Source organism: Loxodonta africana, chromosome 21, assembly GCF_030014295.1.
Source record: "Loxodonta africana isolate mLoxAfr1 chromosome 21, mLoxAfr1.hap2, whole genome shotgun sequence".
NCBI classification, from domain to species: domain Eukaryota; kingdom Metazoa; phylum Chordata; class Mammalia; order Proboscidea; family Elephantidae; genus Loxodonta; species Loxodonta africana.
The window spans coordinates 11,269,756-11,296,747 of NC_087362.1; the positions used below are offsets into that span (position 1 = coordinate 11,269,756).

Genomic DNA, 26,992 nt, shown 5'->3' on the forward strand with positions numbered 1-26,992 from the left:
AAATTATGTGATCTTCCTAAGACTGACTCATAGCGACCCTATAGGGACAGGGTAGAACTGCCCCCATAGGGTTTCCAAGGAGCGGCTGGTGAACTCCAAATCCACCTTTTGGTTAGCAACCGAGCTCTTAACCACTGTGCCACCAGGGCCCCGGAATTGACTCAACAGCAACAGCAATGGGTTTGATTATTTTTGTAATATGTGCATATGTGGAAATGTATATGTTTTCAGTTAATATCAGTGCTACCATCCAACTAAAGCCAGCGTTGGCAATCTGTGCAGTCTCATCATTAGTGACTAAGTGATAAGCCTTGATACAGAATAATTAAAAAATACACTTCTATTATTAAGCAGTGAGCTTTAAGATACACTATCATCCAGAGAACATTGCCTTATCATCAATGAATACACAATTTCAGTTTCCATTAGACTGTTTTCAAATATTAAACAGTAAAGGGGATTCATGAACAGTAAGAGGAATTCTCTCTAAGGAAGAGACTTCTAAGAAGGAGGTGCCTAACACAGGAAGACCATCAGAAGGCCGTTCAAGGCAGAGGGAACCGCGTGAGTGGAAATGCTGAGGGTCAGGGGCTGGTGTTCAGAAACTGAACCACCGCCTATGTAGGATGTGATCACAAACGGCATGCTCATCTTGAAGGGCTTGGATTGAATTCTACCTATCATAAGAAGTCAGAGCGCTGATGGCACGGTAGTTAAGAGCTTGGCTGCTAACCATAAACGTTGGGAGTTCAAATCCACCAGCTACTCCTTGGAAACTCTATGGGGCAGTTCTACTCTATCCTATAAGGTTGCCATTAGTCAGAGTTGACTCAACAGCAGTGAGTTAGTTAGTTTGTTTGTTTGTTTGTTTTAGTGGAAGTCAGGGAAGGATTTTAAGCAGGAAGGTAGCATACTGCCATTTATGTTTTGAAATGACTCCTCCCGGCTGCTGGACTGGTGATATGTGAGAATTTACAAAGAACGGACACCAGGAGGTAGGCCATTGTGCCTCCAGGAAAAATGCACCCGAGCCACTACATTGTTTTGGAGCAGTACTTCATAAAGGATTTTCAAAAGCACATATGTTTTTATTGAAAACTAGTAAGAAACTTGCAATGAATAAATCCATTAAAAACCCACTATTCTCTTTCCCTGAATTTGTTTGCTTAAGAGGCTAGCAATTTTTACTTTTACTGTAAATGTCATTAACTTTTCCTGTTTGGATTACATTTAACAATATTATAGTTCTGAAACTCTCAAGTCTTCTCTGTACTCTTTCTTTTTCTGTTGTTTTTGGTGCAGAAGTGTGTGTTTTTCTTTTGGGCTTTTTCCAGAGTGTCATATTGATAATCCTCCTAAAGACAAACTAAACTCATTACCTTGGAGTATATTCCGACTCATAGCGACCAGATAGGACACAGTAGAACTGCCCCATAGCGCTTACAAGGAGTGGCTGGTGGATTCGAACTGCCGGCCTTTTGTTTAGCAGCCACGCTCTTAACTGCTGCGTGACTTGAGCGCCGTAGTTATATTATGAAAGCAGAAATTTAGAGGAGGACATTTTCAGGTCAAGTCCAAGGTTTACCAGCTACATAGCTGTGTAATATTGGACCAGTATCCTAACCCCAGTTTCTTCTTCTACAAAATTAAGTTAATGATACATTACAAGAAGTCTTTTGGATTATCTTCCTAGTGTAATTGTGCACTATCGTATGTCAGATAATGTTCTAGGAACTGGATATACCGAAGTGAATAAAAAAAGAAAATTTTGACCTCGTGACTTTTAAATTTTCATGAGGAAACAAAGTCAATAAACAAAGTCACTAAATAATGTGTTGAGTCATAGTGAATGTCACAGAAGACAAATAAAGCGTTCTTGGAGTAGAGCATTTGATTTTAACCTGGATGGTCATGTGGAAGACTAAAGCTGGCTGTAAACTTTTACCACCCTCCCCATCCAAAGTTGGAGTCTGTTTCTCACCCCTGAATCTGGGCTGCCTGTGGCTACTTTGAAGATGCCGTGGCATCTCTGGGCCCAGCCCAGAGCAGGCTGGCAGCTTTTGCTTCCTCTCTCTTGAAACTTTTGTTCTGGTCTAGGCCACCCACTATGTCTCACCTTTCCAGCTCAAGCCAGCCACTCGAAGAGACCATGTCAAAAGAGCCCTCAGCTCTTCTAGGAACGCTGGCTGAGGCATCACAGATTTACGTGTAGGAACTGCCTTGGACAGCTAGTTCAGTCGGGCATTCAGAGGACACCAGCCACCTTCTGACTGTAGCTGCATGAATGATCCTGAGTGAGAATGGCCCAGTGGAGCCCAGTCAGCTTGTGGAAATGTGAGAAATAATAATAATAATAAAATTATTGTTTTAAGCAAATATCTTTTGGGGGTGGCTTGTTAGACAGTAATGGATAACCAAATTAAAGTTTTGAGCACAGGTCTGAAGGTTGTGAGGGAGCGAACCATGCAGATATCTGGGGTGAACATTTGTGTTAATTGATCCGTCCATTACAGGGGAAGAGGAGGATTTTATCTGGCTCCCCAAACGTCATCTGAACAAGCAAGATAACGTTCCACAGAAACACCACAGGTGTCTGGAACTCAGACCAACTGTGGGACTACACTTGGCTCCTGCCAGGCATTGTTTCTGTGCATCAGAAACATGTCTCCACCCGACTGGTCCCTCACTTTAGGAGCTTGTTTATCACAGTCTGAAGAGCATTGTGCTAACCATTATTGAAGCAATTAACTTTTCTGCCTCAGGGAAATAAGTTAATTAATCAAAACATTCTGAGTAAGTCATGCTGACCAGGACAGAATGTTCTTTAATTAGTGGTATATTTTGAAAAAACCTGAGCCTTAAATAGTAATACAAATTTTCAAAATAAAAAGCATCTTTGAAATAGAAGTATCACCACTCTTGTGGAAAATTCCCAATACATAGGCTTTTACATAGTTTTCAGTGTCAACTCTGAACAGTCGTTTGAAAAAATCACCTGTGTGTAATTATCCCTCCCTCCTAGAGCTGCTTTGAAGATCCCATCAGCAATACACTAAAAGCCTCGGCACAGGTATGGATGCACTGGGATTGTTCAAAAATTCTTACCGAAAAAAAGAAATTCTTACTGATGTCTTTAGGTATAGGCACCATATTTTATTCAATGGTTTGTTCAAAGTGCTTCGAGTAAATCCTGCTTAATCCTTGCATTTCGTGTGTATTTATTTTATCAACTAGCTTTAAAGCATGTTAGGCAGGTGATATGATCTTATATAATGCTTCGTGGTTTCCATATGCTGCTGAATCTGGACATCAGAATCAACTGTAGAGCTTGGTAAAAACAGACGGGTTCTCAGCGGAGGGGATCCATCCCGGGATCTCTATTTTTAATGAAATTCCTGGTGATTTTGATCCCCAGCCACAAAATTAGCAGGGGATAAAGATTGTCTCCAATCTCTGCATACTCTTTTACTTTTCAAGGTATATATATATATTTTAAACTAAGCATACATTTGTTTAAGCACAGAATTTTAGCAGTGTTTAAAATGTTTAAGATAAAAACCTGTCATTTGAGTTAGCTATCCTGACAATGTCACTTTGCCCTGCAATATTTGAGTATTTACTTCGTCTGTATTTTGCTTAGGCCATGACGTGACAGTTATTTAATAAAACATTAAATAATATTAAGGGTTTATTTGAACTATGTTCTAGAATAATTTGAAAATGCAGATTATCTTGTCACTAATTAAAGGGTTAGCTATTGGCACGTCTGTTTGTTGTAGCTTCACAGTGTAAAACGTTCTCCAACAGCACAGTTTTGAACTCTTATTATTACTTTTTTGGAACATTTTATTGTGCTTTAGGTGAAAGTTTACATAGTAAATTAGATTCCCATTCAATAAATCATACACAAATTGTTCTGTGATATTGGTTGCTGTCCCTGCAATGTGTCGACACTCTCCCCATTTCCACCCTGGGTTCCCCATTTCCATTCATCCAGTTTCCCTGCCCCTTCCTGTCTTCTCATCTTTGCTTTGGGGCAAATGTTGCCCTTTAAGTCTTGTATAGTTGATTGTTTGTTGTTCTTTTTTATGAGTGAGGAACACTTTCCCCCGAAGCACTTCGGAAGACTTCTCATATTTCGTGGTTTGGCTGGTGTTGTTCAGTGCTCATTCCTGGGCCAATTGCTGACAAAGGGCAATGGGATTACCCATGAACAAATCATAGGTACCTGACTGACTTTGGGTGGAGGGAATAGAAAGCAGGAAAAAAAAAATCAGGATTTTGTTAGGAAAGGAGAAGGGAGTAGATGTTGTGTAGATAACCAGATCAGCTTAACGCTTACCATCATTTGTGACCAGTAGTAAGGATGATGACAGCAGCTACCATTTGTTGAGCGTTTTTTAGTAAGGATGATGACAGCAGCTACCATTTGTTGAGCGTTTGCTATAGTCAGCTACTGTGCTAAGTACTTTTTTTTAATTTTTACTTTATTGTGCTTTCAGTGAAAGTTTACAAATCAAGTCAGCCTCTCATACAAAAATTTGTATACACCTTGCTATGTACTCCTAGTTGCTTTCCCCCTAACGAGAGAGCACACTCCCTCTCTCCACCCTGTGTTCCCCATGTCCATTCAGCCAGCTTCTGTCCCCCTCTGCCGTCTCATCTCCTCTCCAGACAGGAGCTGTCCACATAGTCTCATGTGTCCACTTGAGCCAAGAAGCTCGCTTCTTACCAGTATCATTTTCTATCCCATAGTCCAGTCCGGAAACCCTGGTGGTCTAGTGGTTAAGTGCTACAGCTGCTAACCAAAGGGTTGGAGTTCGAATCTGCCAGGCTCTCCTTGGAAACTGTACGGGGCAACTCTACTCTCTCCTACAGGGTCGCTATGAATCGGAATCAACTCGACAGCACTGGGTTTTGGTTTGGGTTAGTCCAGTCCAATCCCTGTTTGAACAGTTGGCTTTGGGAATGATTCCAGTCTTGGGCCGACAGAAGGTCTGGGGACCATGACCTCTGCAGTCCCTCCAGTATCAGTCAGACCGTTAAGTCTGGTCTTTTTTACGAAAATTCGAGATCTGCATCCCACTGCTCTCCTGCTCCCTCAGGGGTTCTCTGTGTTGTTCCCTGTCAGGGCAGTCATTGGTTGTAGCTGGGTACTATCTATTTCTTGTGGTCTCAGCCTGATGTAGTCTCTGATTTATGTGGCCTTTTCTGTCTCTTGGGCTCATAATTACCTTGCGTCTTTGGTATTCTTCATTCTCCTTTGCTCCAGGTGGGTTGAGACCAATTGATGCATCCTAGGTGGCTGTTTGCTAGCGTTTAAGACCCCGGATGCCACTTCCCAAAGTGGGATGCAGGATGTTTTCTTAATAGATTTTATTATGCCAACAATTTTGAGCTATTGTTGCTTGTCTTTCTAGTGTGCTATCCTTCACACCAAGGGGCCTTTCATGGATTATTAGATAATTTTTGAACACCAAGCCCCCTGCCACTGATTCTGATTTACTGAGGAACACTGTGATCTCGTTACTTGGATTGCACACAGGGCATCACAGCAATGCTATATGTTTTTCCAGAAAGTGTTTGGAAAGGTGCCTGAAAAGGTGCTAGAAATTTGTGGCATTATTTCTCACTAAAATGCATGCTTAATGAGGGTGAAAACCATATTTTTGTTGCTACCGAGTACTCAATGTATAAGACTAGTAGGTGCTCAAAAAAGCATTCTCTGAGTATTGATTCTGGGCTCATGCTGCTAGCACAGACACAGAAAAAAGGGAGTGAGCATGCAAAATAAACTTAGTATAGTTGAGGGTCGCTGTGAGTCGAAATCGACTTGACGGCAACAGGTTTTTTTTAATACTACTTCTAAGGATTCCTGGTGAGGAGCAGTGGATAAATGTTTGTCTGCTAACTGAAAAATCAGCAGTTCAAACCCAGCATTTTCTCTTCGGGAGAAAGATGTGGCAGTCTGTTTCTGTAAAAATTATAGCCTTGGAAACTTTATGGGGCAATTCTACTCTGTCCTAGTAGGATTGGTATGAGTTGGAATCAACTTGACAGCAATGGGTTTGGTTTGGTTTTTATACTATTTATTGAGTCCCTGTGTGGTGCAAACGGTTAATATGTTCCCTGCTAACTGAAAGGTTGGATGTTTTGAGTCTACCCAGAGGTGCCTTGGAAGAAAGTCCTGGCAAGTTGCTTCCAAAAAATCAACGATTGAAAACCCTGTGGAGAATAAATCTACTGTGACATACAAGGGGTTGCCATGAGTTGGAATCTACTCAATAACCACTGGTTTTTATACTATTTCTATCCCAGGAGCGTGTTCTCTTGTACAATATGATAAGAGAAAACCAGGTTGGCTCCACTCCACAAACATTTCCATAGGCACTTAAGGATCCCAAAGCTAAATTGGAATTGTTACAAGTTTTGAGAAATAGTCTTCTAAAAAATAATTGCATTTGACTTTGCTAACTTTTCATTTCCTTTTTCCCTTGATGACTGTCTAGATCAAGTAGTGTCTATGACCCTAATTGCTGAAATCCTCCTTTGTTAACTTGCAGAACTTTTGTGACCTTGTAACTCAGCTTCAGATTTCTCTCCCTCTTTGATAGCCACATGGCTATGGGACAGCAGGAGGTAGAAAGGGACTTATCCCAAAAAGAAACTTGATAAGCCCTATCAATCTGGACCCTCCTGTTCTTCACTTCTAGGAATTTGCCTTAAATTAATTATTTGGTATTTTGCTAATCTTTATTTTCTCTTGTTTTCATGATTGAACTCATTAGTTGGATGTGGATATTGCATTTCCTCATCTAATCTTCTCAGTTGCTTCTCTTTTCTCTCCAAATTCCATTTTTGTCTTTTTTGTTGTACTTTGTCATAGAATTCCCTTTCTTTGTCTTCCAGCCCTTGTATTACAATTTTTAACTTCTGCTACCCTATTTTTATTTAACAAGAGTTTTTAACTTTTTATACAGTTACCTATTTTTAACATTTTTTTTTTCTAAGGCTTGGAACTGGTTCTTCAGAGTTCAGTCACAAGCAAGGAAGTGAAACTGGAACAGACCTGAATTGTTACAATTTGGGTAGACCAGAACGATAAATGGAATGGGAAAAATTATGGGTCGAAGCCCTGCTAGAAACTTTCTCTCTCTTAGAAAACAAGGGCAGCATATGTGTTGCATAGCAACCAAATCTCTTACCCATTGAACTTTGAGCAGAGTTGGAAACAATGCTGTACCACTCAAAGATAGCTGCTCCTTTGAATACATGTTGCTCTTCACTGTCTTGCCAATAATTCAGTCTCAGGCATCAAGAAGGGCTCACTACGCCACTTCTTAGTCTCTTATTTCATGGACCTGTAATTTTTCCCATTCTGGTTATTGTTCCAGATCACCCAAATTGTAGCAATTTGAGTCTTCTCTGATTCATCGGCCGTGACTGAACTTGTTCAAAGCCCTGATTTTTTCAAAAATGAAATGTATTTTGTTATATCTCAGAGGTATCTATCCATCTACTATCTCTCTCTATCTGCCTGTGTCTATCCTTTTAAGATCTTGACTGCCAGCTTTCATTCCCTAAGCTCTTTATTTATTTATTTATATTTTCTTCTTTAAAGTTGGTGATATTTCTCAAATACCTAGTGATCTTTGGTGGTCTCTTGATAATTTAGAGTGAGGTTACAGCGGTATGCAGACTAAATAACATGTAAACACTGCTGTTACAAAACAATTAAAATTTCGGAATGAATGTTTTTCGTGTGTGTTTAAACTATACATTCTTAAAATGTAGATATAATTAAATGTTTGTATTTATTTATACATTGGTGTCCTGGTAAGAGAGTAAGCAAAATACTCAGAAGCCAAAAGTGAAGTGAAAGGAGGAGCTCTGAGAGGTGAGCAAGATAGCTTTGGAGCCATGAAGGCTCTAGAGTCATTTGAACGTTCCTGCTCTCCTTGGGCTTTACAGTTGGTGTCCAGGTATTAAAGGTTAGGAAACAGCATAACTTTCACTCCAGCTGGGGAGTCAGAATACTGAAATACATAAAAATAAAAATCAGTACTCAAAGCAAAAAAAAAAAAGTCAAAAATTTTGTATAGGGCAGAAAAGAAACTTACCTGTCTTTTACCCTGAGTAGGCAAAGGGAGGAAAAAAAATCTCCTCAGAATTTGATACTACAGGCCAGCTCTCCTGTGGATCTGTGGTCTAAATTTCTTCTAACTCTGGAGTTGGAAAAATCTCAAGTCTAGGATCTAGAAAGTCACAGTAAATTTCAAAGAATTTATATCCTGTAGACTGTTCTCTAACCACAATGTCATTAAGGTAGAAATAAATAACAAATACGTAAATAGAAAAAAAACTCATATACTTAGAAACCAAACCAGAAGTAAACAAAGAAAATATATAAATAACATATATCAAAAAGAAATCATAATGAACTTTAGAAAATATTTACAACTGAACAATAATGAAAAGGCTGCGTATCAGAACTTGTGATGTGCACTCAGGATTTAATTCAAGAGAATTTTATAATCTTAAATGTTTATTTTAGAAAAAAGGCTATATTAGAAAAAATTAATGAACTTAGCCTCCATCTCAAGAACTTGCAAAATATGTGGTAAAATACACACATAGAATGTAAAAGTGAGAAAATAAGTAATATAAAAATAGAAGTTAACAAAACAGAAAAAAAATCACACATAAATATGTTATTTGAAAAAAAAAGTATTGAAAAACGTTTGGCATTACTTGCTATGATAATAATTAGTGCTATTTGCCAAATATTTATGGCTCTCTATCTTCTGGAAATATGGAAAACTTGCACTTTTTGGCTTCTGTGTGGCTGTGGGGAGGCGTGTGACTCATCCTAGCAATTAGAGTGTGAATAGAAGTAGTGTGTGCCACCTGCAGTCCAGAGCATTTAATTGCCAAAGTAAGGCTCTCCAGATCTTTCCTCTTCTGATATTATGACTGACAATATTCAAAATGCCCAAGCCCAAGCCCGTTGCTGTTGAGTTGATTAGGACTCATAGTGACTGTACTGGACAGAGCAGAACTGCCCTATAGGGTTTCCAAGGAGCAGCTGGTGGATTCAAACTGCTGACCTTTTGGTTAGCAGCCAAGCTCTTAACCACTATGCCCCCAGGGCTCCATAAAAAATTCAAGATTAAAAAAAAAAAACGAAACCCATTGCCATCGGGTCGATTCTGACTCATAGTCACCCTTTAGGACAGAGTAGAACTTTCCCATAGAGTTTCCAAGGACTGCCTGGTGGATTTGAACAGCTGACCTTTTGGTTGGTAGCGGTAGCACTTGACCACTACACCACTAGGGTTTCTGTATTCAAGATAGTAATTTCTTTATCAGCCTGAGTTTCTGAGGGACTATAATGGGCAGAGAGCTCCACTACTGGCCTGGGATGGAAATATTGTAGCTTGATTAAAAAAAAATAAAAGTGACATTTTAAGTCATTGAAAAGTTGTTTGTTTTTGTAGCTAGAGCATAAAACAAAGGCTGTCCTGACTAATACACTTTAAAAAGGGTGAAGGAATGCAGGAAGGGAAAGAAGGAGGAAGAGAGAGAGAGGGAAAAAAAGAGAAATGAAGACACTAGAAAAGACAAAATTACCATATTTTACGCAAATAGCGCACACCTTCTACATTTGTTTACCAATTGCACCCTCCCCCCACAAGGTATTTTGTAAGCACGGGTATACCAATTTTTTTACATATTGCTTTGAAAAAAAATTAGCATAGTGCATTTCCAAAAGTACCTTAGGGGCATGGTTAGCAAACAAAAGTAGAAGGGGTATCTTATTTGCATAAAAATACAATAAATATGTGCAGATGGTGCATAAATTAAAAGATTATAAAATATTGTTATATACAACTTCATAATAATTTAAAAAATCTTAAGTATAAATTCCTATAAAATTGAATTTGCTAAAATGGATTCAAGAAGAAATAGAAAACTTGAATAGTCCTATAACTGTTAGCAAATTAAATTAGTATTTAAAATTCTTCCTATACAGTATGTAAATGGCCCAGATGGTTTTCCTGGTTAGTTCTACCAAATATTTCTCATGCAGTTAATTAAAATTATGTAAAAACTCTATCAGGGATTATAAAAAGGAGATAATTTTATGAGCTAGAATAACCTTCCTTCTAAAACAAGAACACAAAAATTAGATGTAAATCATAATCATTAACAGAGATATTATCCTCACCCTTTTACAGTTTTTTAACCTCATTTTATAATCCTTTGTCCCTACCTTAATCTATTTTACAACCACCAGCCTCTTTGATTTTTCTCAAATACTCTAAGCACACACCTGCCTTGGGTCATTTGCGTTTATTGTTTCTCTAAACACTTTTCTCCCAGATAGCCCCTTTGATGGCTCCTTTATCTTTTCCGGTCTCGTTACAAATTCACCTCATTTATTCCTTCCTTTCCTGGCCTCTGTAAAAAACAGAAACCATTATTCCAATATTCCCTATCACTCTTCATGCTTTAGTTTTCTTTTTTACACTTTTCACATCACACATAGATTACTTCTGCATCTGTTTATTATGTCTCCTACCTCTAGAATGAGAGCAGAGATTTTTTTGTTTGTTTGTTTACAGCAATTAGCATAGTGTCTTGCAACTGGTGAAGGGTTATAACTTTCTGTTCAATAAACTGATAAAGGCAAAATAGTGGAAAAATCTTAGCATGACAAACTCAGCAATGTGTGAAAATATACAGTGTGATTCAGTTGGAGTTTTCTAAGAGTGTGTAAGTTTAGTTTACATTAGAAAAAACATATTTAAAATACAGATTCAAGGGAAAAAGCACAAGATTATTTCAAAAAGTGTACACAAATAGCATCTTAAAGAACTTTAAATGAAAGAGACCTTGTTTAACCAATAAACCAACAGCAAGCAGCACAGTTAACGGTACAATATGAAAAGTATTTCCTTTAATATCAGGAACAAAAAAAAGAGGCCTTTTCTCATTACTTCTACCCTCCTCACTGTTTTTACCCAAAACAGTAAGAAAATAAAAGGATAAATAAAAGGTACTAAAATTGCAAAAAGAAGATATAAAGCTCAAATTTTCCACAGGTGTTATGATAATCAACATAAGAAACTCAAAATAATCCACAAACTCAAAATGATTTATAAAATCAGCAAAATAATTTAGCAAAATTTCTAGACACAAAGTCAGTTTTATAAAAATGCCAGTCAGGAACCCATGGAGTAATTTTGTGGAATCAGACAAACTATTTCTATACAGTTAAGTAAAAGGGCCGTGAACAGCCATGACATATGAGGAAGATGGACACACTGGAAGGATTTTCTTTACCACGTAACAAGACATACGAAAAGGCGATGTTGTTTTGTTTGGGCCTAGGGGTAGACAAATAGATTAATGGAATAGAACAGAAAATCCACAAACAGACCCACACTTCTTTGGAAACCTGATAATGACAAAGTGACATTGTAGGTCATTAGAGAAAAAACGGACTTATTGGTTAATGGTGCTGGAAACATGTATCAGTGAATAAATTGTCAGTCTCTTGTCAAATTAAATTGCCACCCTGACTTGTGGATCCCTTTTCCAAAACCCATACAGTGCTGACTTATCTTCTCTGTTGTCTTTCTACCATGGTCTTTTTTTCCTCTTGGTCTAGGGTTTTTTTTTTTTTTTTTTTTTTGGTGCAGTTTGTAGGGAGAACAAATGTAAAGCCTTGTGTTTACTCCACAAATATTTACGTGGCAGTAAATTAACAATATTTCTCATTATGTTTTTTAAAAAGACAAATGATAATGTGCCCGAGAATGCATTGAAAAGAAAGTCTCATAATTCCTTTAATATTTGCTTTCATGTTAAAGCTGAAGGCATATATTATTTCATTTGAAAGGGTACCAAATACTGAATATGAGAAATTCTTCTCTGAGTGTATAGGTAGTGTCTATAACATACAAATTCTGTGCTCAATATTTGAGCTGTCAGCTCTGTTTCAGAGTTAATGGTCTTATTCTCATAAAATGTAGTATTGAAAATGCTTCCCATGCCAAGTAATCTTTATCGTTTTTATAAAGATTTTCTTAAGAAAGGTATTTTGCTGGTGCCAGCACTTCATTTATTCAGTTTATTCTGTCATTTAATAGAGTGCTTTCTCATGTACTAAAAAAAAAATAGTAAGTTAAAAAACAGTAAAATCAGGATAATGGTTGGTGGCAGAATCCTCAGTCTTAATGAGAGATTGTTGGGAGCATATCCTGGGCCCAGGGGCATGGTTGCTATGGTGACCCTGCTGCTTTGCCAAGGCTGCTTCTCACTGTGGGTGGAAAGAAGCTCCCCTGCCAGCAACTACGTGGGATCCTGGCAGCTGGAGAGAGTGCTGAAATGATGCCGCTGCTTCCCCAGATGGGAGTTCTGAGAGCCTTCTATTAAACCAGACCGGCAGCTCGGGCTCTCTGGAGGAGTGGTGCTAATGAGGATCCAGCCCATTGCAAGTACAAGTGCAGTATGTGTGCAGTGAGATTCTTAAAGTTTCTTACTTTCAATAAAGGATTCGAAGACTATCTGGGCTTAAAGGATTCCCTTCTGACCTGGCAGTAATAGAGGTTTAGAAGAATTTGTATTTTTTAATAGAGGTAATATAATTCCAAGGGAATTAAATTATATTCAAATAGGAAGTTTTAAAAAAATTTCATTTAATTTGGAGATCTTAAATTCCTTTGGGAATATTAAGTCAGGTTCGTTAATTTGGGTTTACCCCAGTGTTGGAATTTAGCTCATGTTTTCCTAGATCTGAAAGGTGCTGCCCAGTTCAAGCTGTCATAGAGGCTGCAGTGCTGTCGCAGTTTATCTGAATGCAGTGCTTGCAGACATACAGCCCAGGTAGCGAGGCTTGCTTGTGCGGAGGCTGGTATTGGGCCATCCAAAGCACAATCGAGAAAATTCCAAGTAAGTGGAAACTGAGTCTGAATAAAGTGATAGAATTAATCAGAAGACCTCAACGGTGGTTTTGGTGATCGCTCATGGGCTACCTTACGGTTTTATTTGCTCCTGAGCTGCCATTCTGATTTTGCCTTTACTCAGTTATAACCTTCAAGCTCTTGGATCCAACATAATTCCTACCTATGAATTTGGTTTTCGAACCCTTTTATTTATACTTGAACTGCTTCCATACTGAAGAATTGTGCTGAACATGTTGAACGAAGTGTCGGACATCTTGTCCATGACACCTCAGCTTGTCTGCAGTAGAAATCTCCACTCCCATAGCAAATGCTTTGAGCACATCAGAGGAGAGGAATCACAGAGGAACAGGATTTAAAATCATGGGGTTGGTTGGGGCACTTGCCAAAATCAGGGGTAGCTGTTCTTGGGGTTGGTACCAATTTTATTGACTTTTTAATAACCACTGAGATGGGAATTTTAGAACACCAAGAGACAGACAAGAGTCCAAAGGTTTTTCTGCCACCGTGTTAATCTCCATCCCAAACTGTATTCAATGACATTCAAATACTCCACACACTGGTCTCAGCTGGTAGAATTCTTCTTATTCTATGAGACTTCAAGCTGTTCTAGCCTTTTCTGATCCCCCACGTTTTGAACGTGCGTATGTGTGTGTCATGGGAAGGAGCATTTGAGAAACAATTTTGCCTGTGATCAAGCAACAGTTAGAGAGGTGTTCAGACTCCTTTCATACCTGTTTTGGGGCTGATGAGATGAGCCATGATTCTATTAAGAAGGCCAGTTCTACGGGCAATATTAAAATCGCAGACTAGCCCAATCTGTGAATATAAAGTTACTTTGTACTCCGATGTAGCACGTTTTGGATGTCTCCTATGTTGCCATAGAGGTATATGCTTTCAAGATAAAATGCACAGCAATCTTCCTATGACTTACTTGAGTACAATAAATAGCAATCTATTTCCTAATCTTATTGGTTATTTGATCCTGACGAAAGAGGAAATGTCATTAATTGTGAGGAGTGGTTGGGGCGATCCAGTATTACAAAAGGGGATTTGAACAAGAATTTCTAAAAGGAGAAAAGTAGAGGAAATGGGAAGACTTTATAATGAGGATGTGTGTGTGGGAGAAATGAGGAATATAGTGGGTGGATTTGAAACTGAGATCATCCTAGATGGTTCCCTTAGCCCTAGTCAGCCCTCTTCCCTGTATGCCTTTATCAGCAATGACTGGCATATAGTATCTCCTCCATATTTCTTATTGAAAAAGTTGTATACTTAAGCATTTCTAGTTAATCTCTTCAAAGAAGATATCTAGCGGTCACCAAGAAAATTTATTTTGAACAATAACAACCATGGTTTTGTGATATTTAATTTCCCCAAAATGCTTAAAGCTGTTTTTTCTTTTTGGAAATGAAAGACTGAAGTGACAAAATTTCAGAGGGCAAAAATGACTGGGTCAAAGAATTTTTGACAACCCTATTACAACAGAATAATAGTTTATATAATAACAGTTAAAATGATAACTAATAATAATAGCTAATTTACATCAGGTATGTTGGCACTACTTTAGGTACTAACTCATTTAATCCTCAAACAATTTTTTTGAGGGAAGTTATCTTATTGTCACCTTTTCTACACAGGATAAAAAGAATATATTTGCCAAAGAACAGAGAGTGGTGGAGCCCAAATTCTAACCTGCCCTGCTCTCTCTTTTCTACCATGCCAATGTCTTTTTTTCCATCTCTCTTTCTTTTTTTTTTAAATTGTGCTTTAGGTGAGGGTTTACGGAGCAAATTAGTTTCTCATTAAACAATTAATACACATATCAGTTTGTGACATTGGTTGCCAATCCTGTGACGTGTCAACACTCCACCCTTCTTGACCTTGGGTTCCCTATTTCCAATTGTCCAGCTTTCCTGTCCTATCCTTGCTCCTCAGCTGATGTGGCCAGTGCCTTTTTAACAGAAAACTCAGCAGGAAATAGTTTTTGCTGATTAATCACTATACAAATAATGTCTATAAATTGTTATATACTGAATCGAGAATTAAAAAAGAATAATTTCCCTCAGTACAGGCAATGCATTCAGACCTTGTGTATTCCATTCTCTTTCGCTTTAAGGAATTGCAGGCCAAAGTTCACTAAATTGGTTTTACAACTAATAGGTTTCAACCTACTATTTGAAAAATACAGCTCCAGAGAGTTCACAAGATTAGATGTCACTGTATTCATGGAACATAAAATTTAGATTTGAAATAAAATTTAATCATGCTAAACTTGAGATAGATAACAAATTCAAGACAGAACTATCTGTATACATATGTCATGAAGGTTATTATAGGAAGTCTGGGTTGGAAGGAAGGATTTCTGTGGGTTAGGGTAGCAGAGGAAGCCACTGGTGGCAATAAGCATTCTTCCATCCACTGTGGAAAGAGGTCAGGATGGTTTATGCTTACCAGATTATCTGTAGTGAAGTTGTTCACTAAAAAAAAAAAAAAAAAAATTGGTAAATAAGCACAAGTAATCCTGTGCTTTCCTTGCTTACTGGGTCATCCACACGTCAGGGACTGTAAATTTGAAAAAAGGTGTTGACTCTTTAGGAAGGTGCTATGGGGTTGGGAGAGAGACAGATGCCAGCTACACTTAGAGACCGAATCTTTCATATGGTCAGAAAGTGTGAAATTTTTCACTACATATAATCTGGTAAGCAAAATAAGCACCGTGCTTACCTTGTTTATTGGATAATTCATGCCTAATTGAGGTACTTGATTTTTATAACCCACAGGGCTCCCTAGGACTTGATATATTTGGTCCACTGGATATTGTCTTTAAATTCAAACGTACTTTTCTATAGTGCTGAAGTTTAAAAAAATTTTTTTTAATATTTAATTAACAAAAAAAATCTTAATTTCTAACCTTTTTCCTGTTGATTGTTTGCAGGGTGTTTCGAGTGCTGTATTAAATGCCTGGGAGGCATTCCCTACGCCTCTCTGATTGCCACCATCCTGCTCTATGCTGGGGTGGCCCTGTTCTGTGGCTGTGGTCATGAAGCACTTTCTGGATCTGTCACCATTCTGCAAACCTACTTCGAAATGGCAAGAACTCCCGGAGACACTCTGGACGTCTTCACCATGTAAGTCATCGTAGTATTTATCGTATTTTGAGGGTATATGTTTACACTGATGTGTGTTGAGTAAATAGGGGTATACAGTTAAGTGAAGTGATGTTGTAAAACCAGAACTCAAACCAAATCTGTTGCTCTCGAGTCAATTCCAACTCATAGTGACCCTGTAGGACAGAGTAGAGCTGCCCCATCCTGTTTCCAAGGAGTGGCTGGTGGATTCAAACTGCTGACCTTTTGGTTAGCTGCCAAGCTCTTAACCACTGTGATGTTATAGATTAAAAAAACAAAACAAAACAAAAAAACTCGGAGGATATACGTGAGTCAAAAGAGCATTGACCTTTACAATCCATGTAGGCACATAGCACAGGGTCAGAGGCGAATTTAACCTGGGCTTTTTTTTTTAGTCTGTGCTTTTTTTTTTTAGTTATCTGTAAAGATATATTCAGAACTCAGTTATTATTCAGTGGAATACTTATAATGCGCGCACATACACACACACCCCCACACAAAGTGATTCAGAGGAGGATGGGAATTGATTAACCACTCAATTAAGAAGTACTATTACGGTAAAAACATGGTCGCTAAATCTTAAGTATCAGGCTTTGTCAGTGACATTGAAAAATGGAAATTAAGAATCAATAGCAAGTTAAAAAAAACTATGACCTGAAAACGTCAAAGAATATCACTTCCCTTATATTTCCCAGCATAACTTCGTTTTAGAAATTAGTTCAGAAAAATTAGCATTATTCACAAAATTGAATTATTTAAGCATAGTAGGCAACTGATCAATATACATTAAATTAAGTACAAACATGCGTGTGTGTGTGTGTGTGTGTGTGTTATTTAATAGTTTTCCACATAAAACCAAGATCTGGCAGCTGCAATCAGTGCCTTAGATTCAAACAACATGGGTTGATCCTTGAGCATTTATAAATGATACTCATCTTTTGGGACATAATTTAAGTATATGAAAATGCTTTAGATTGTTGGAGGTGAGTTTGAGGAGAGGCTTAAGAAAAAGATTGCAAGGATATATTTTAATGTGATAAAACTGGCATTTTCTTTTTAATTTTATCTCAGCCTACACTGGACAAAATTTTTTCACTGCATATTATTTTAAGCTACCACAGATGTCCTTAACAGCTACAGATTCTCTATCCTCAGGCTACATCCAAATTGCTAAACTGGATTATAAAATGAGAAGTTCGTAGTTTGTAAGAAATTATAATCTTAATGAATAGACTAAGATATGTGTATATATCTGTCAGAAACCAATTATCAAGATATTCACTTGCTATTTAGATAACAAACTTTAATACATCACAGAGCTCTACTAAGGTTCTGAGGAAGTCATATATGTGGAGATTTGGGTGAAAGATCAGAGATCATATGCTACATTTAGTATTTTTACCTTTGGTTTGTTACATTGGGTATTGAATGTGAAATAAGTAATGTATTTTTAGAATTGAAAGAATATAATCTTGACTGGAATAAAAGCAGGTGCCCAAATGATCTCTTTTCATATTTCAAATATCTAAAATTCCTTATACTAGGCCTTTTGGAGCTACCAAATGGATTAAAACTCTCCCCTTGGCAACAGTTCATGAAAACATAGAGGCAAGATGTGTACCATAAACTGCTTGGTACAATCAATTAATGCCAATTAATAAATTCAAAGATGACATAAAGGTTTAGCAGAGGCAGAGGTGCAGAACTGTCTTACAGGGGTATTGGAGGAATAGATAATGTAACAGGGAAGCACAGGGAGTAAAATAAGCTAAATAAAGAATACAGGAAAGTGAAAGATAGATTTTCAGGCAATACATCTTGCTTGGAAAAAAGCTATGTTCGGAAAAGTATACGTAAGAAAATTATTGCGGGGGGGAAGACTTGTCATCCAACTTCAATAATTTACAGTCTACGTCTTTTGATAGCGCTCGTGTTTGATTCAATCAAATTAAGTATTCCCACATCAGATACTTATGAAGAAAAAAAAAGGCTTTTACTTGATATATAAAATGAAAAATAACACTAAGTGTCCAAGACCCCAGTCTGCCACCTGTGGACCTCAGGATCTGAAGAGTTACCCCCCGTCTCTCTATCTCAGGGATCCAAAGACCTCTGCTCCGTAGCTCCTTCCTCCTCTTCCCCTGCCTCTTCTTCCTCCTCTGCCTCTTCCTCCTCCTCTGCCTTTTTCCATCCTCTGCCTTCTCCTCTTCTTATTCTTTTTCTCTTCCTCCTCCCTCTTCTTCCTTCTCTTTTTCTCCCTTCTCCTGTCCTTCCTTCCTTCCCTTCTCCTGCCCCACCTCTTCATTGTCTCCCTCCTCTTAAGCAGATACACCTTCCCAACATGATCCATATCTCCACGTGTGCAGGGAGACATGTGAAGATCAAGCACACTGAAATATGGCTATCTCATTTCACCAATCGTCTCTCTAGCATGCGAAACCTACTTCTTCAAATATACATTTTCAAATAATCCCCATTCTTACATAATCTTCCTTTCAAACATGCAACTGTAAAAATCAACAGCTCTCACCAACGGGAGGTCACCTGAAGCCCAGCTCCTACATTGGAAGGTGAGGCCACCACTACATCATCCTTTCATATTCCATGTGAGGTTTGCAGGCCTCTGGAGAGAGAAAAGAGTGAATTCCTCAAAAATTTCGTGACCCATTGGGATTTTTTTTTTAGTATTAATATATCTCTCTTCATCTACTTGGCTTCCCAGAAAGCCTTTCATCCCTTATTCTGTTATTTTGGTTCCTTGGTTCCATGGTCATTTGTTGACTCCATACTGTTTTGATAATAAGTGTGTAGCTTAATCCACTGCCCCCATTAGAAGGTATTGTTACGCTCTAACCACAACATATGTTCTTTGCCATCACCAGGTAGACCCCCCACTCTGTCATATGGAGTCACTATGAGTTGGAATCGACTCGACGGTATACAACGATAACAACAATTTAAACAGCTCGCTGTTCTGCTGTGTGGAAAGGGGGACATTTTTTTCTGATTTGTGATTCTGACTTCCTTACCTCAGGGCACTTTGTCAAGATGTTATTGTGTTTTATGAATTTCACTTAAAAAGTAAGCAAGAAGTAAAGTAGATATTCTGCTATCACAAAGCATATTTATACAGGACAATGAAATATGAGAATTGATGATAAAATTAGATATCATAAAATGATCAAAGCACTAATTTTAATAAGTGACTTATCTTTTTGAATAACTCTCTTGAGGACTGAGCAAAGGAGAGCCTTCCTCATAAATTTACCCTCCCATACTTTATTAAACAAAGATGGCATTTGGCTTATTGACAAATTGTAGTGAGGTTACAAAATCAAGTACCATTGATTTCCAGAGTGATTTTATTTTTTCAAAATTTTATAACTAGGTTCCTAACTCCCTGAGGGACCAAATTACTGGGCTGAGGGCTGTGGGGGCCATGGCCTCAGGAACATCTAGCTCAACTGAAATAACATCGTTTATAAAGAAAAATGTTCTATATCCTACTTTGGTGGGTAGTGTCTGGTGTCTTAAAAGCTTGTGAGGGGCTATCTAAGATACTCCACTGGTCTCAGCCCTTCGGGAGCAAGGGAGAATGAAGAAAACTAAAGACACAAGGAAAGATTAGTCCAAAGGACTAATGGACCACAACTACCACAACCTCCACCAGACTGAGGCCAGCACAACTAGATATGCCCGCTATCACCACCAGCTGCTCTGATAGAGATCACAATAAAGGGTCTTGGACAGAGCTGGAGAAAAATGTAGAACAAAATTATAACTCACAAAAGAAGATCAGACTTACTGGCCTGACAGAGACTGGAGAAACTCAGCCAGTGTGGCCCCCGGGCACCCTTTTAGCTCAGTAATGAAGTCACTCCCGAGGTTCACCCTTCAGCTAAAGATTAGAAAAAAGCCCCTAAAACAAAATGAGACTAAAGGGGCATACCAGACCAGGGGCAAGGACTAGGATGCAGGAGTGGGCAGGAAAGCTGGTACTAGGGAACCCAAGGTCAAGAAGGGAGAGTGTTGACATGTCGTGGGGTTGTTGACCAGTGTCACAAAACAGTATGTGTACTGTTTAATGAGAAGCTAGTCTGTTCTGTAAACCTTCACCTAAAGTGTAATTAAAAAAACAAAACAAAACAAAAAAACTTTGACTATGATTTCAGGTCAATGCATGAAAAACTGAGTTAACTAGACAACATATTCTTTGTTACTTCATGCAAACGTTAAAAATCAGTCCCAGCCCACTTAAAACAAAAGCAGCCAGTAAGCTCAGGTAAAATAGATATATTGGTTTTGCTCTTAACTGTACTGCAGTGTGTGTAAGCCTCTAAATCTTTTTATAGTTCACATTTACTCCTTGGAGATAATGAAACAGTTATCAGTAACTAGTAGAGTATGAGTGAGAAGGGAAGTAAGATGATGCATTCATAGCAAACCAATATAAGGTTTCATAGGCTATGTTATGGGTTGAATTGTGCTCCCCAAAAGACTTGTTGAAGCCGTAACCTCTGATACCTGTGAATGTGACCTTATTTGGAAACTGGGTTTTTGCAGGTATAATTAGTTAAGATAATATGAGGTCATACTGGAGTAGGGTGAGCCCTTAATCCAGTATGACTGGTGCCCTCATGAAGTGACACAGTCACAAGGGAAGAACACCCTGTGATGACAGAGGCAGAGATTGGAGGGATGCACCTACAAGCCAAGGGATGCCAAGGATTGGTGGTAACTCCAAAAACTAAGAGAAGGACGTGAAATAGATTCTACCCTTGAAATTTCTGAGAGAGCATGGCCCTGTTGATAACTTGATTTTGGACTTTTAGCATCCAGGACTGTGAGGAAATATATATATTTTTTGTTTAAAACCACCCAGTTGGTGGTACTTTGTTACAGCAGCTCTAGGAAACTGATACAGGCTGATAGAAATCACCAAAGTATGCGATTAAACCAGGCTGTTGAAGTCTTCTTAAAGGGCTTTTTGGAGATCAGATAAATCAGTATTGATTTGTGATTACTGGTTAGTATTGGAGAATCAAAAATAATTGCATATAGCTAGAGTTTTCATACAGCTAGCATAAAAAAAAAAAAAGCATAAAACCATACTGAATTCCTTGATTCTAAAATAATAATCAAACAGTGTACATCTCATTAGGCAATAATTCCATCAGGCTAGTAGTCCTCAAATGAATGTTTAAAGAAACCCTACTGACTTAAAGCCATCAACTACCACCACAACAAAGCTAATACTGAGCCATGAGTAATTTAGAGAGACAATGTAATGTGGTGATAAGAACATGAAATCCTGAAACTAAACTCCGTGGTTTTGTTCCTTATTGGCTGTCCCCCTTTTTAGCTATCTTACCATGCACTAATTACTTAACCTCTCTGCCTTAGTTCCTCATCATAAAATGGAGATACTAATGGTTATTATAGGGCTTAAATGCCTTGACATCCTAAAACAATTACAACAGTGCTGGCCCATACTAAGCACAAAGCAACAGTTTACTATCATGGTGATAGCTTCCCTGTAACTCTCAGAATTCTAACATTCCATATTATGCTTCATTGAGTCTCTTTGTCCTTGACCACATCCTACTCACCACAATACTCTTACTGATTAACAGTTGGTACTGTTTGTCTAGGGTAGAGATTTCAGCTGATGTCAGCTGATGTAAGTATCTGGATAGATTTCAGAATCAATTAGAATTCAAAGATCTAACTTCTAATCTCTTTTCTAACACTCAGGAAAAAAGTAATTTTAGAATAAAATATTTACACATAACATCATGACTTCATTCAAATAATATTTGAAAGGTTATCAGATAGAAAGATACTTTCTTTGTTGTTTATGGTTCAAAGAGGGAGACGTGGACCAATGTATGCCAGTTTATAGAAAAAAGAATTTGGCTCAATATAAAGAACTTTCCAAAAGTCAGAACTTTTTAAAGAGTACAAGGGCTGCCTTGTAAGGTATTGATTTGCCTGTCAATAAGGTGTTTAGGCAAGGCTGGTGATGAACTTCCAGTTCTGAGATGCATGAAATTCTATGGTATATTTCTAAACCTTAGTCCTTTTTATTCAAGAACAACAATCTTAGTGTAATTATCCTCCATTTTCTTAACTGGGTTATTGTGACGATCAAGTATGAGAATATATTTAAAACTCTTTGACTGCATTGAACTTCTAAAGTGTTTTGTTTTCAAATACATAGATTATCTTTTTCAGGTTAACCATTTCTCTGATTAGTCTTTTATGGAATTCATTCATTTAGCAAAAAATTATTAAGTTACTTCTATATGCCTATCACTGTGACAATCCTTAGGGATACTGAGTAGAACAACACAGATTCCTTATCCGTAAGGATTGGCATAAAAAGATATGGGAGAAAACTGGAATCTACATCAGACTAAGGGGGAATGAATCAGGGAATGGGTTATCCAAATAAAGTGAATAGAGAAACTACAATAATTAATATCATATTGGCACAGACATAGAAATACTGCATTGGCACAAACAGAAAAAAAAAATTGTCTTAGGCTGGGTTTTCTAGGGGAGCAAAACCAGTGAAGCGTGTATGTATACAGAGAGAGAGACAGAAAGAGAGAGACAGATTTATTTCAAGGAAATGGCTCACGCAATTGTGGAGGCTGGCAAGTCCCAAATCCATGGGGTCAGGTGTCAGGTTGGAGGCTTCTCCAGACTCATGTGGTTGTAGGGGCTGATGAACCCCAAATCAGTAGGTCAGGTGAAAGGCTGCTGGCTCACAGGGTCACAGGAGCTGGAGAACCCCAAGATCTGCAGGTCAGTTGAAATGCTGCTGACTCACGTGCCAAGAACAGAGGTCAGAGGATGATCGAGCAGGTGCAAGCTTTGCCAGAACATCCATATATATTGTATGAAGGCTACACCCTCAAGGAAACTCCTCTACATCACATCACAAAGTGGAGGATAATTACATAATACTGAGATTATGGCCTAGCCAATTGACACATAACGTTAATCATGACATACATCAAATGGAACAGAAGAAAGAAGGTAAGAGACCCAAGTACATATAAGTACATATAAAATAATGTCTGCGCTTCATATATTCACCCAAAAGTTTCAGAGATTACTTGTAAAAGCCAGAAGAAAATTTAGATTAAGATTTAATTTATCTTGAGGTAAGTAGTGTATGAACAATATAAGAAATCATTAAGGAAAATATTTCTATGTTTGACATCATGTAAATTAGAGTTTTACTCATAAAAATATTGTAAAAAACATTAAAAGGTACATAAGAAACTGAGAAATACTTCCATGTTTCCTTGCCCAATATTTACTAATTTTAATAAAGAACAGATAAGTCACTTTCAAAAATATACACATTCTAGAGGGAAAATTGGAAAAATATAAGGCTGGGCATTTTATAAAAGTAACACAAATTTTAAATAGCTTATGTATATTTGTATATATATGTATATTATATTTGGTTTTATAATATATATTTGTGTGTCTGTGAATGTATATATATACCATTACAGCAAATCAATTTAAAGTATGATACCATTATTTCACTATCAATTTACCAAAACAAATTTAAATGATAATATTGTAGTACCTGGTTTGAAGAAACAACAGCAAAAAAATAGGTTCTGCTGTTCTTTATAAATGTGTTTGTATATTGTCACAAACTTTCTAGGCACCATTTTGACATTGTAGTTTTCAGGTACTGTTGAGTCGCTTACAACTCATAGCAAGCAACCCTACATACAACAAAATGAAACACTGCCCAGTCCTACACCACCCTCATAATCGTTGCTATGCTTGAGCCCACTGTTGCAGCCACTGTGTCAATCCATCTCATTGAGGGTCTTCCTCTTTTCTGCTGACACTCTACTTCACCAAGCCTGATGTCCTTCTCCAGGGACTGATCCCTCCTGATAACATGCCCAAAGTGTGTGAGACCAAGTCTTGCCGTCCTTGCTTCTAAGAAGCATTCTGGCTGTATTTTTTCCAAAACAGATTTGTTTGTTCTTCTGATAGTCTGTGGTATGTTCCATATTCTTCACCAACACCATAATTAAAAGGTGCCAATTCTTCTTTGGTCTTCATCATTCTATGTCCAGGTTTCTCATCCATATGAGGTGATTGACAGCACCATGGCTTGAGTCAGGCACACTTTAGTCTTTAAGGTGATATCTTTGCCTTTTCAACACTTTGAAGAGGTCTTTTGCAGCAGATTTGCCCAACGCAATGAGTCTTTTTATTTCTTGACTGCTGCTTCCATGGGCGTTGACCGTGAATCCAAGTAAAATGAAATCCTTGACAACTTCAGTCTTTTCGCCATTTATCATGAGGTTCCTTATTGGTCCAGTTGTGAGGATTTTTGTTTACTTTCTAATGAGGTGTAATCCATACTGAAAGCTGTAGTCTTTGATCTTCATCAGTAAGTGCTTCAAGTTTTTTTCACTTTCAGCAAGCGGAGTTCTGTGATCTGCATAACACAGGTTATTAATGAGTCTTCCTCCAATCCTGATGCCCCATTCTTGTTCATATAGTCCAGCTTCTCAGATTATTTGCTTAGCATACATGCTGGAAAGGATGCAACCCTGATGCACAACTTTGTTCTTCTGTTCGAATGACTGCCTCTTGGCCTATGTACAGATGTCGAATGAGCACAATTAAGTTTTCTGGAATTCCAAGTCTTCGCAACGTTTTCCATGATTTGTTATGATCCATACAGTTAAAAGCCTTTGCATACTCAATAAAACACAGGTAAAAATCTTTCTGGTGTTCTCAGCTTTCAGCCAGTATCCACTTGACATCAGCAAAGATATCCCTCCTTCCACATGCTCTTCTGAATCTGACTTGAATTTCTGGCAGTTACTTGTTGATATACTGTTGCAACGGCTTTTGAATGATCTTCAGCAAAATATTACTTGTGTGTAATATTAATTTTATTGCTTGATAATTTCCACATTCTGCTGGATCGTCCTTCTTTTAAATGAGCTCAAGTGTATATCTCTTCTAGTTGGTTGCCTAGGTAGCTATCTTCCAAATTTCTTGGCATAGACAAGTGAGCACTTCCAGCTCGACATCCATTTGTTGAAACATCTCAGTTGGTACTCATCAATTTCTGGTGCCTTGTTTTTTGCCAGTTCCTTCAGTACAGCTTGGACTTCTTCTTTCCGTACCATTGGTTATTCATCATACGCTACTTCCTGAAATGTCTGAACGTCAACCAATTCTTTTTTGTACGGTGACTGTGTATTCCCTTCCATCTTCTTTTGCCAATAGAATCCTTCATAATTACAACTCCTGGCTTGAATTTTTTCTTCAGTTCTTTCAGCTTGAAAAATGCCAAACATGTTCTTCCCTTGTGTTTTTTAACTCCAGGTCTTTTCACATGTCATTATAATACTTTACTTTGTCTCCTCAAGCCACTCTTTGAAATCTTCTGTCCAGCTCTTTCACTTCATCATCTCTTCCATTCACTTTAGCTACTCAACATGCAAAAACAAGTTTCAGCATCTTATCTGACATCCATTTTGGTCTTTTTTTTTCTTTCCTGTCATTCCATCATAAAAACAGGAAAGGAAGCAAATAACCCAAATAAGAAATGAGATGGGCAATATCACAACAGAACCAACTGAAATTAAAAGAATTGTAACAGAATACTATGAAAAATTATACTCTAACAAATTTGAAAACTTAGAGGAAATAGACAAATTTCTAGAGAATCACTACCTACCTAAACTAACACAAACAGAGGTGGAGCAACTAATTAAACTTATAACAAAAGACGAAATTGAAAAGGTAATTTAAAAAAACTCCCAACAAAAAAAGCCCTGGCACTGATGGCTTCAGTGGAGAATTCTACCAAACTTTCAGAGAAGAGTTAACACTACTACTACTAAAGGTATTTCAGAGCATAGAAAATGATGGTATACTCCCAAACTCATTCTATGAAGCCAAAATAACCCTGATATCAAAACCAGGTAAAGACACTACAAAAAAAAAGGAAATTACGGACTGATATCCCTCATACCATCCTTTCGGTTAGCAATGGAATGCTTAGCCCAGAGCTATTGAAAAAAAAAGAATTAACTCTATCAATTCTGGCTATGCACTTTTTTTTTTTTTTTTTAATTTTCCAAGTGCATTTTTATTTTAGCCATGTAGATTTGTTTTTTCCCTCTACTGGGCACTCAGTTGTAAGAAACGGAAGTCAGTTCCATGTATTATCCATTAGTGGCTTGTCAAAATTCTAATTTACCTATAATACCATATTTTTTTCATTATTGACATTATCATCAGCAGTAAATATTAGTGCTGTTTTATACTAAGTATGAAATAAAACATAATTGCCATTGACTTTTTAAAAATGACAAAAAATATGAGCGTCTATCATTTTATGTAGAAGTAGTGTATCATTAACCATAAAGCTCTTTCTCTTTTAGTACAGCTTTTAAAAATGCACTGCTCTCTAAATCTTTGTATCTGCTATTTTGTCATAATTAGAGAATTTTTTTTATTGTACTTTAGATAAAAGTTTACAGAACAAACTAGCTTCTCATTAAACAATTAGTACACATATTGTTTTGTGACATTGGTTACCAACCCCATGGCATGTCAACACTCTCCTTTCTTAACCTTGGGTTCCCATAGCAGTTTTCCTGTCCTCTCCTGCCTTCTAGTCCTTGCCCCTGGGCTGGTGTGCCCTTTTAGTCTTGTTTTGTTTTATGGGCCTGTCTAATCTTTGGGTGAAGGGTGAGCCTCAAGAGTGACTTCATTACTGAGCCAAGAGAGTGTCTGGGGGCCATACTCTCAGGGTTTCTCCAGTGTGTGTAAGACTAGTAAGTCTGGTCTTTTTTCATGAGTTAAATTTTGTTCTACAATTTT

At 37.7% G+C, this 26,992-nt stretch overlaps 1 protein-coding gene across 1 annotated transcript in view; it reads left to right on the plus strand.

Annotated features, from left to right (window-relative positions):
• GPM6A (glycoprotein M6A) overlaps nucleotides 1-26,992 on the plus strand; it is a 393,537-nt gene that overhangs the window by 320,813 nt on the left and 45,732 nt on the right. The window contains exon 2 of the mRNA XM_023554995.2: nucleotides 15,907-16,099. Coding sequence (XP_023410763.2) covers nucleotides 15,907-16,099 — 193 coding nt within the window. The remainder of the gene's footprint in view (nucleotides 1-15,906; nucleotides 16,100-26,992) is intronic.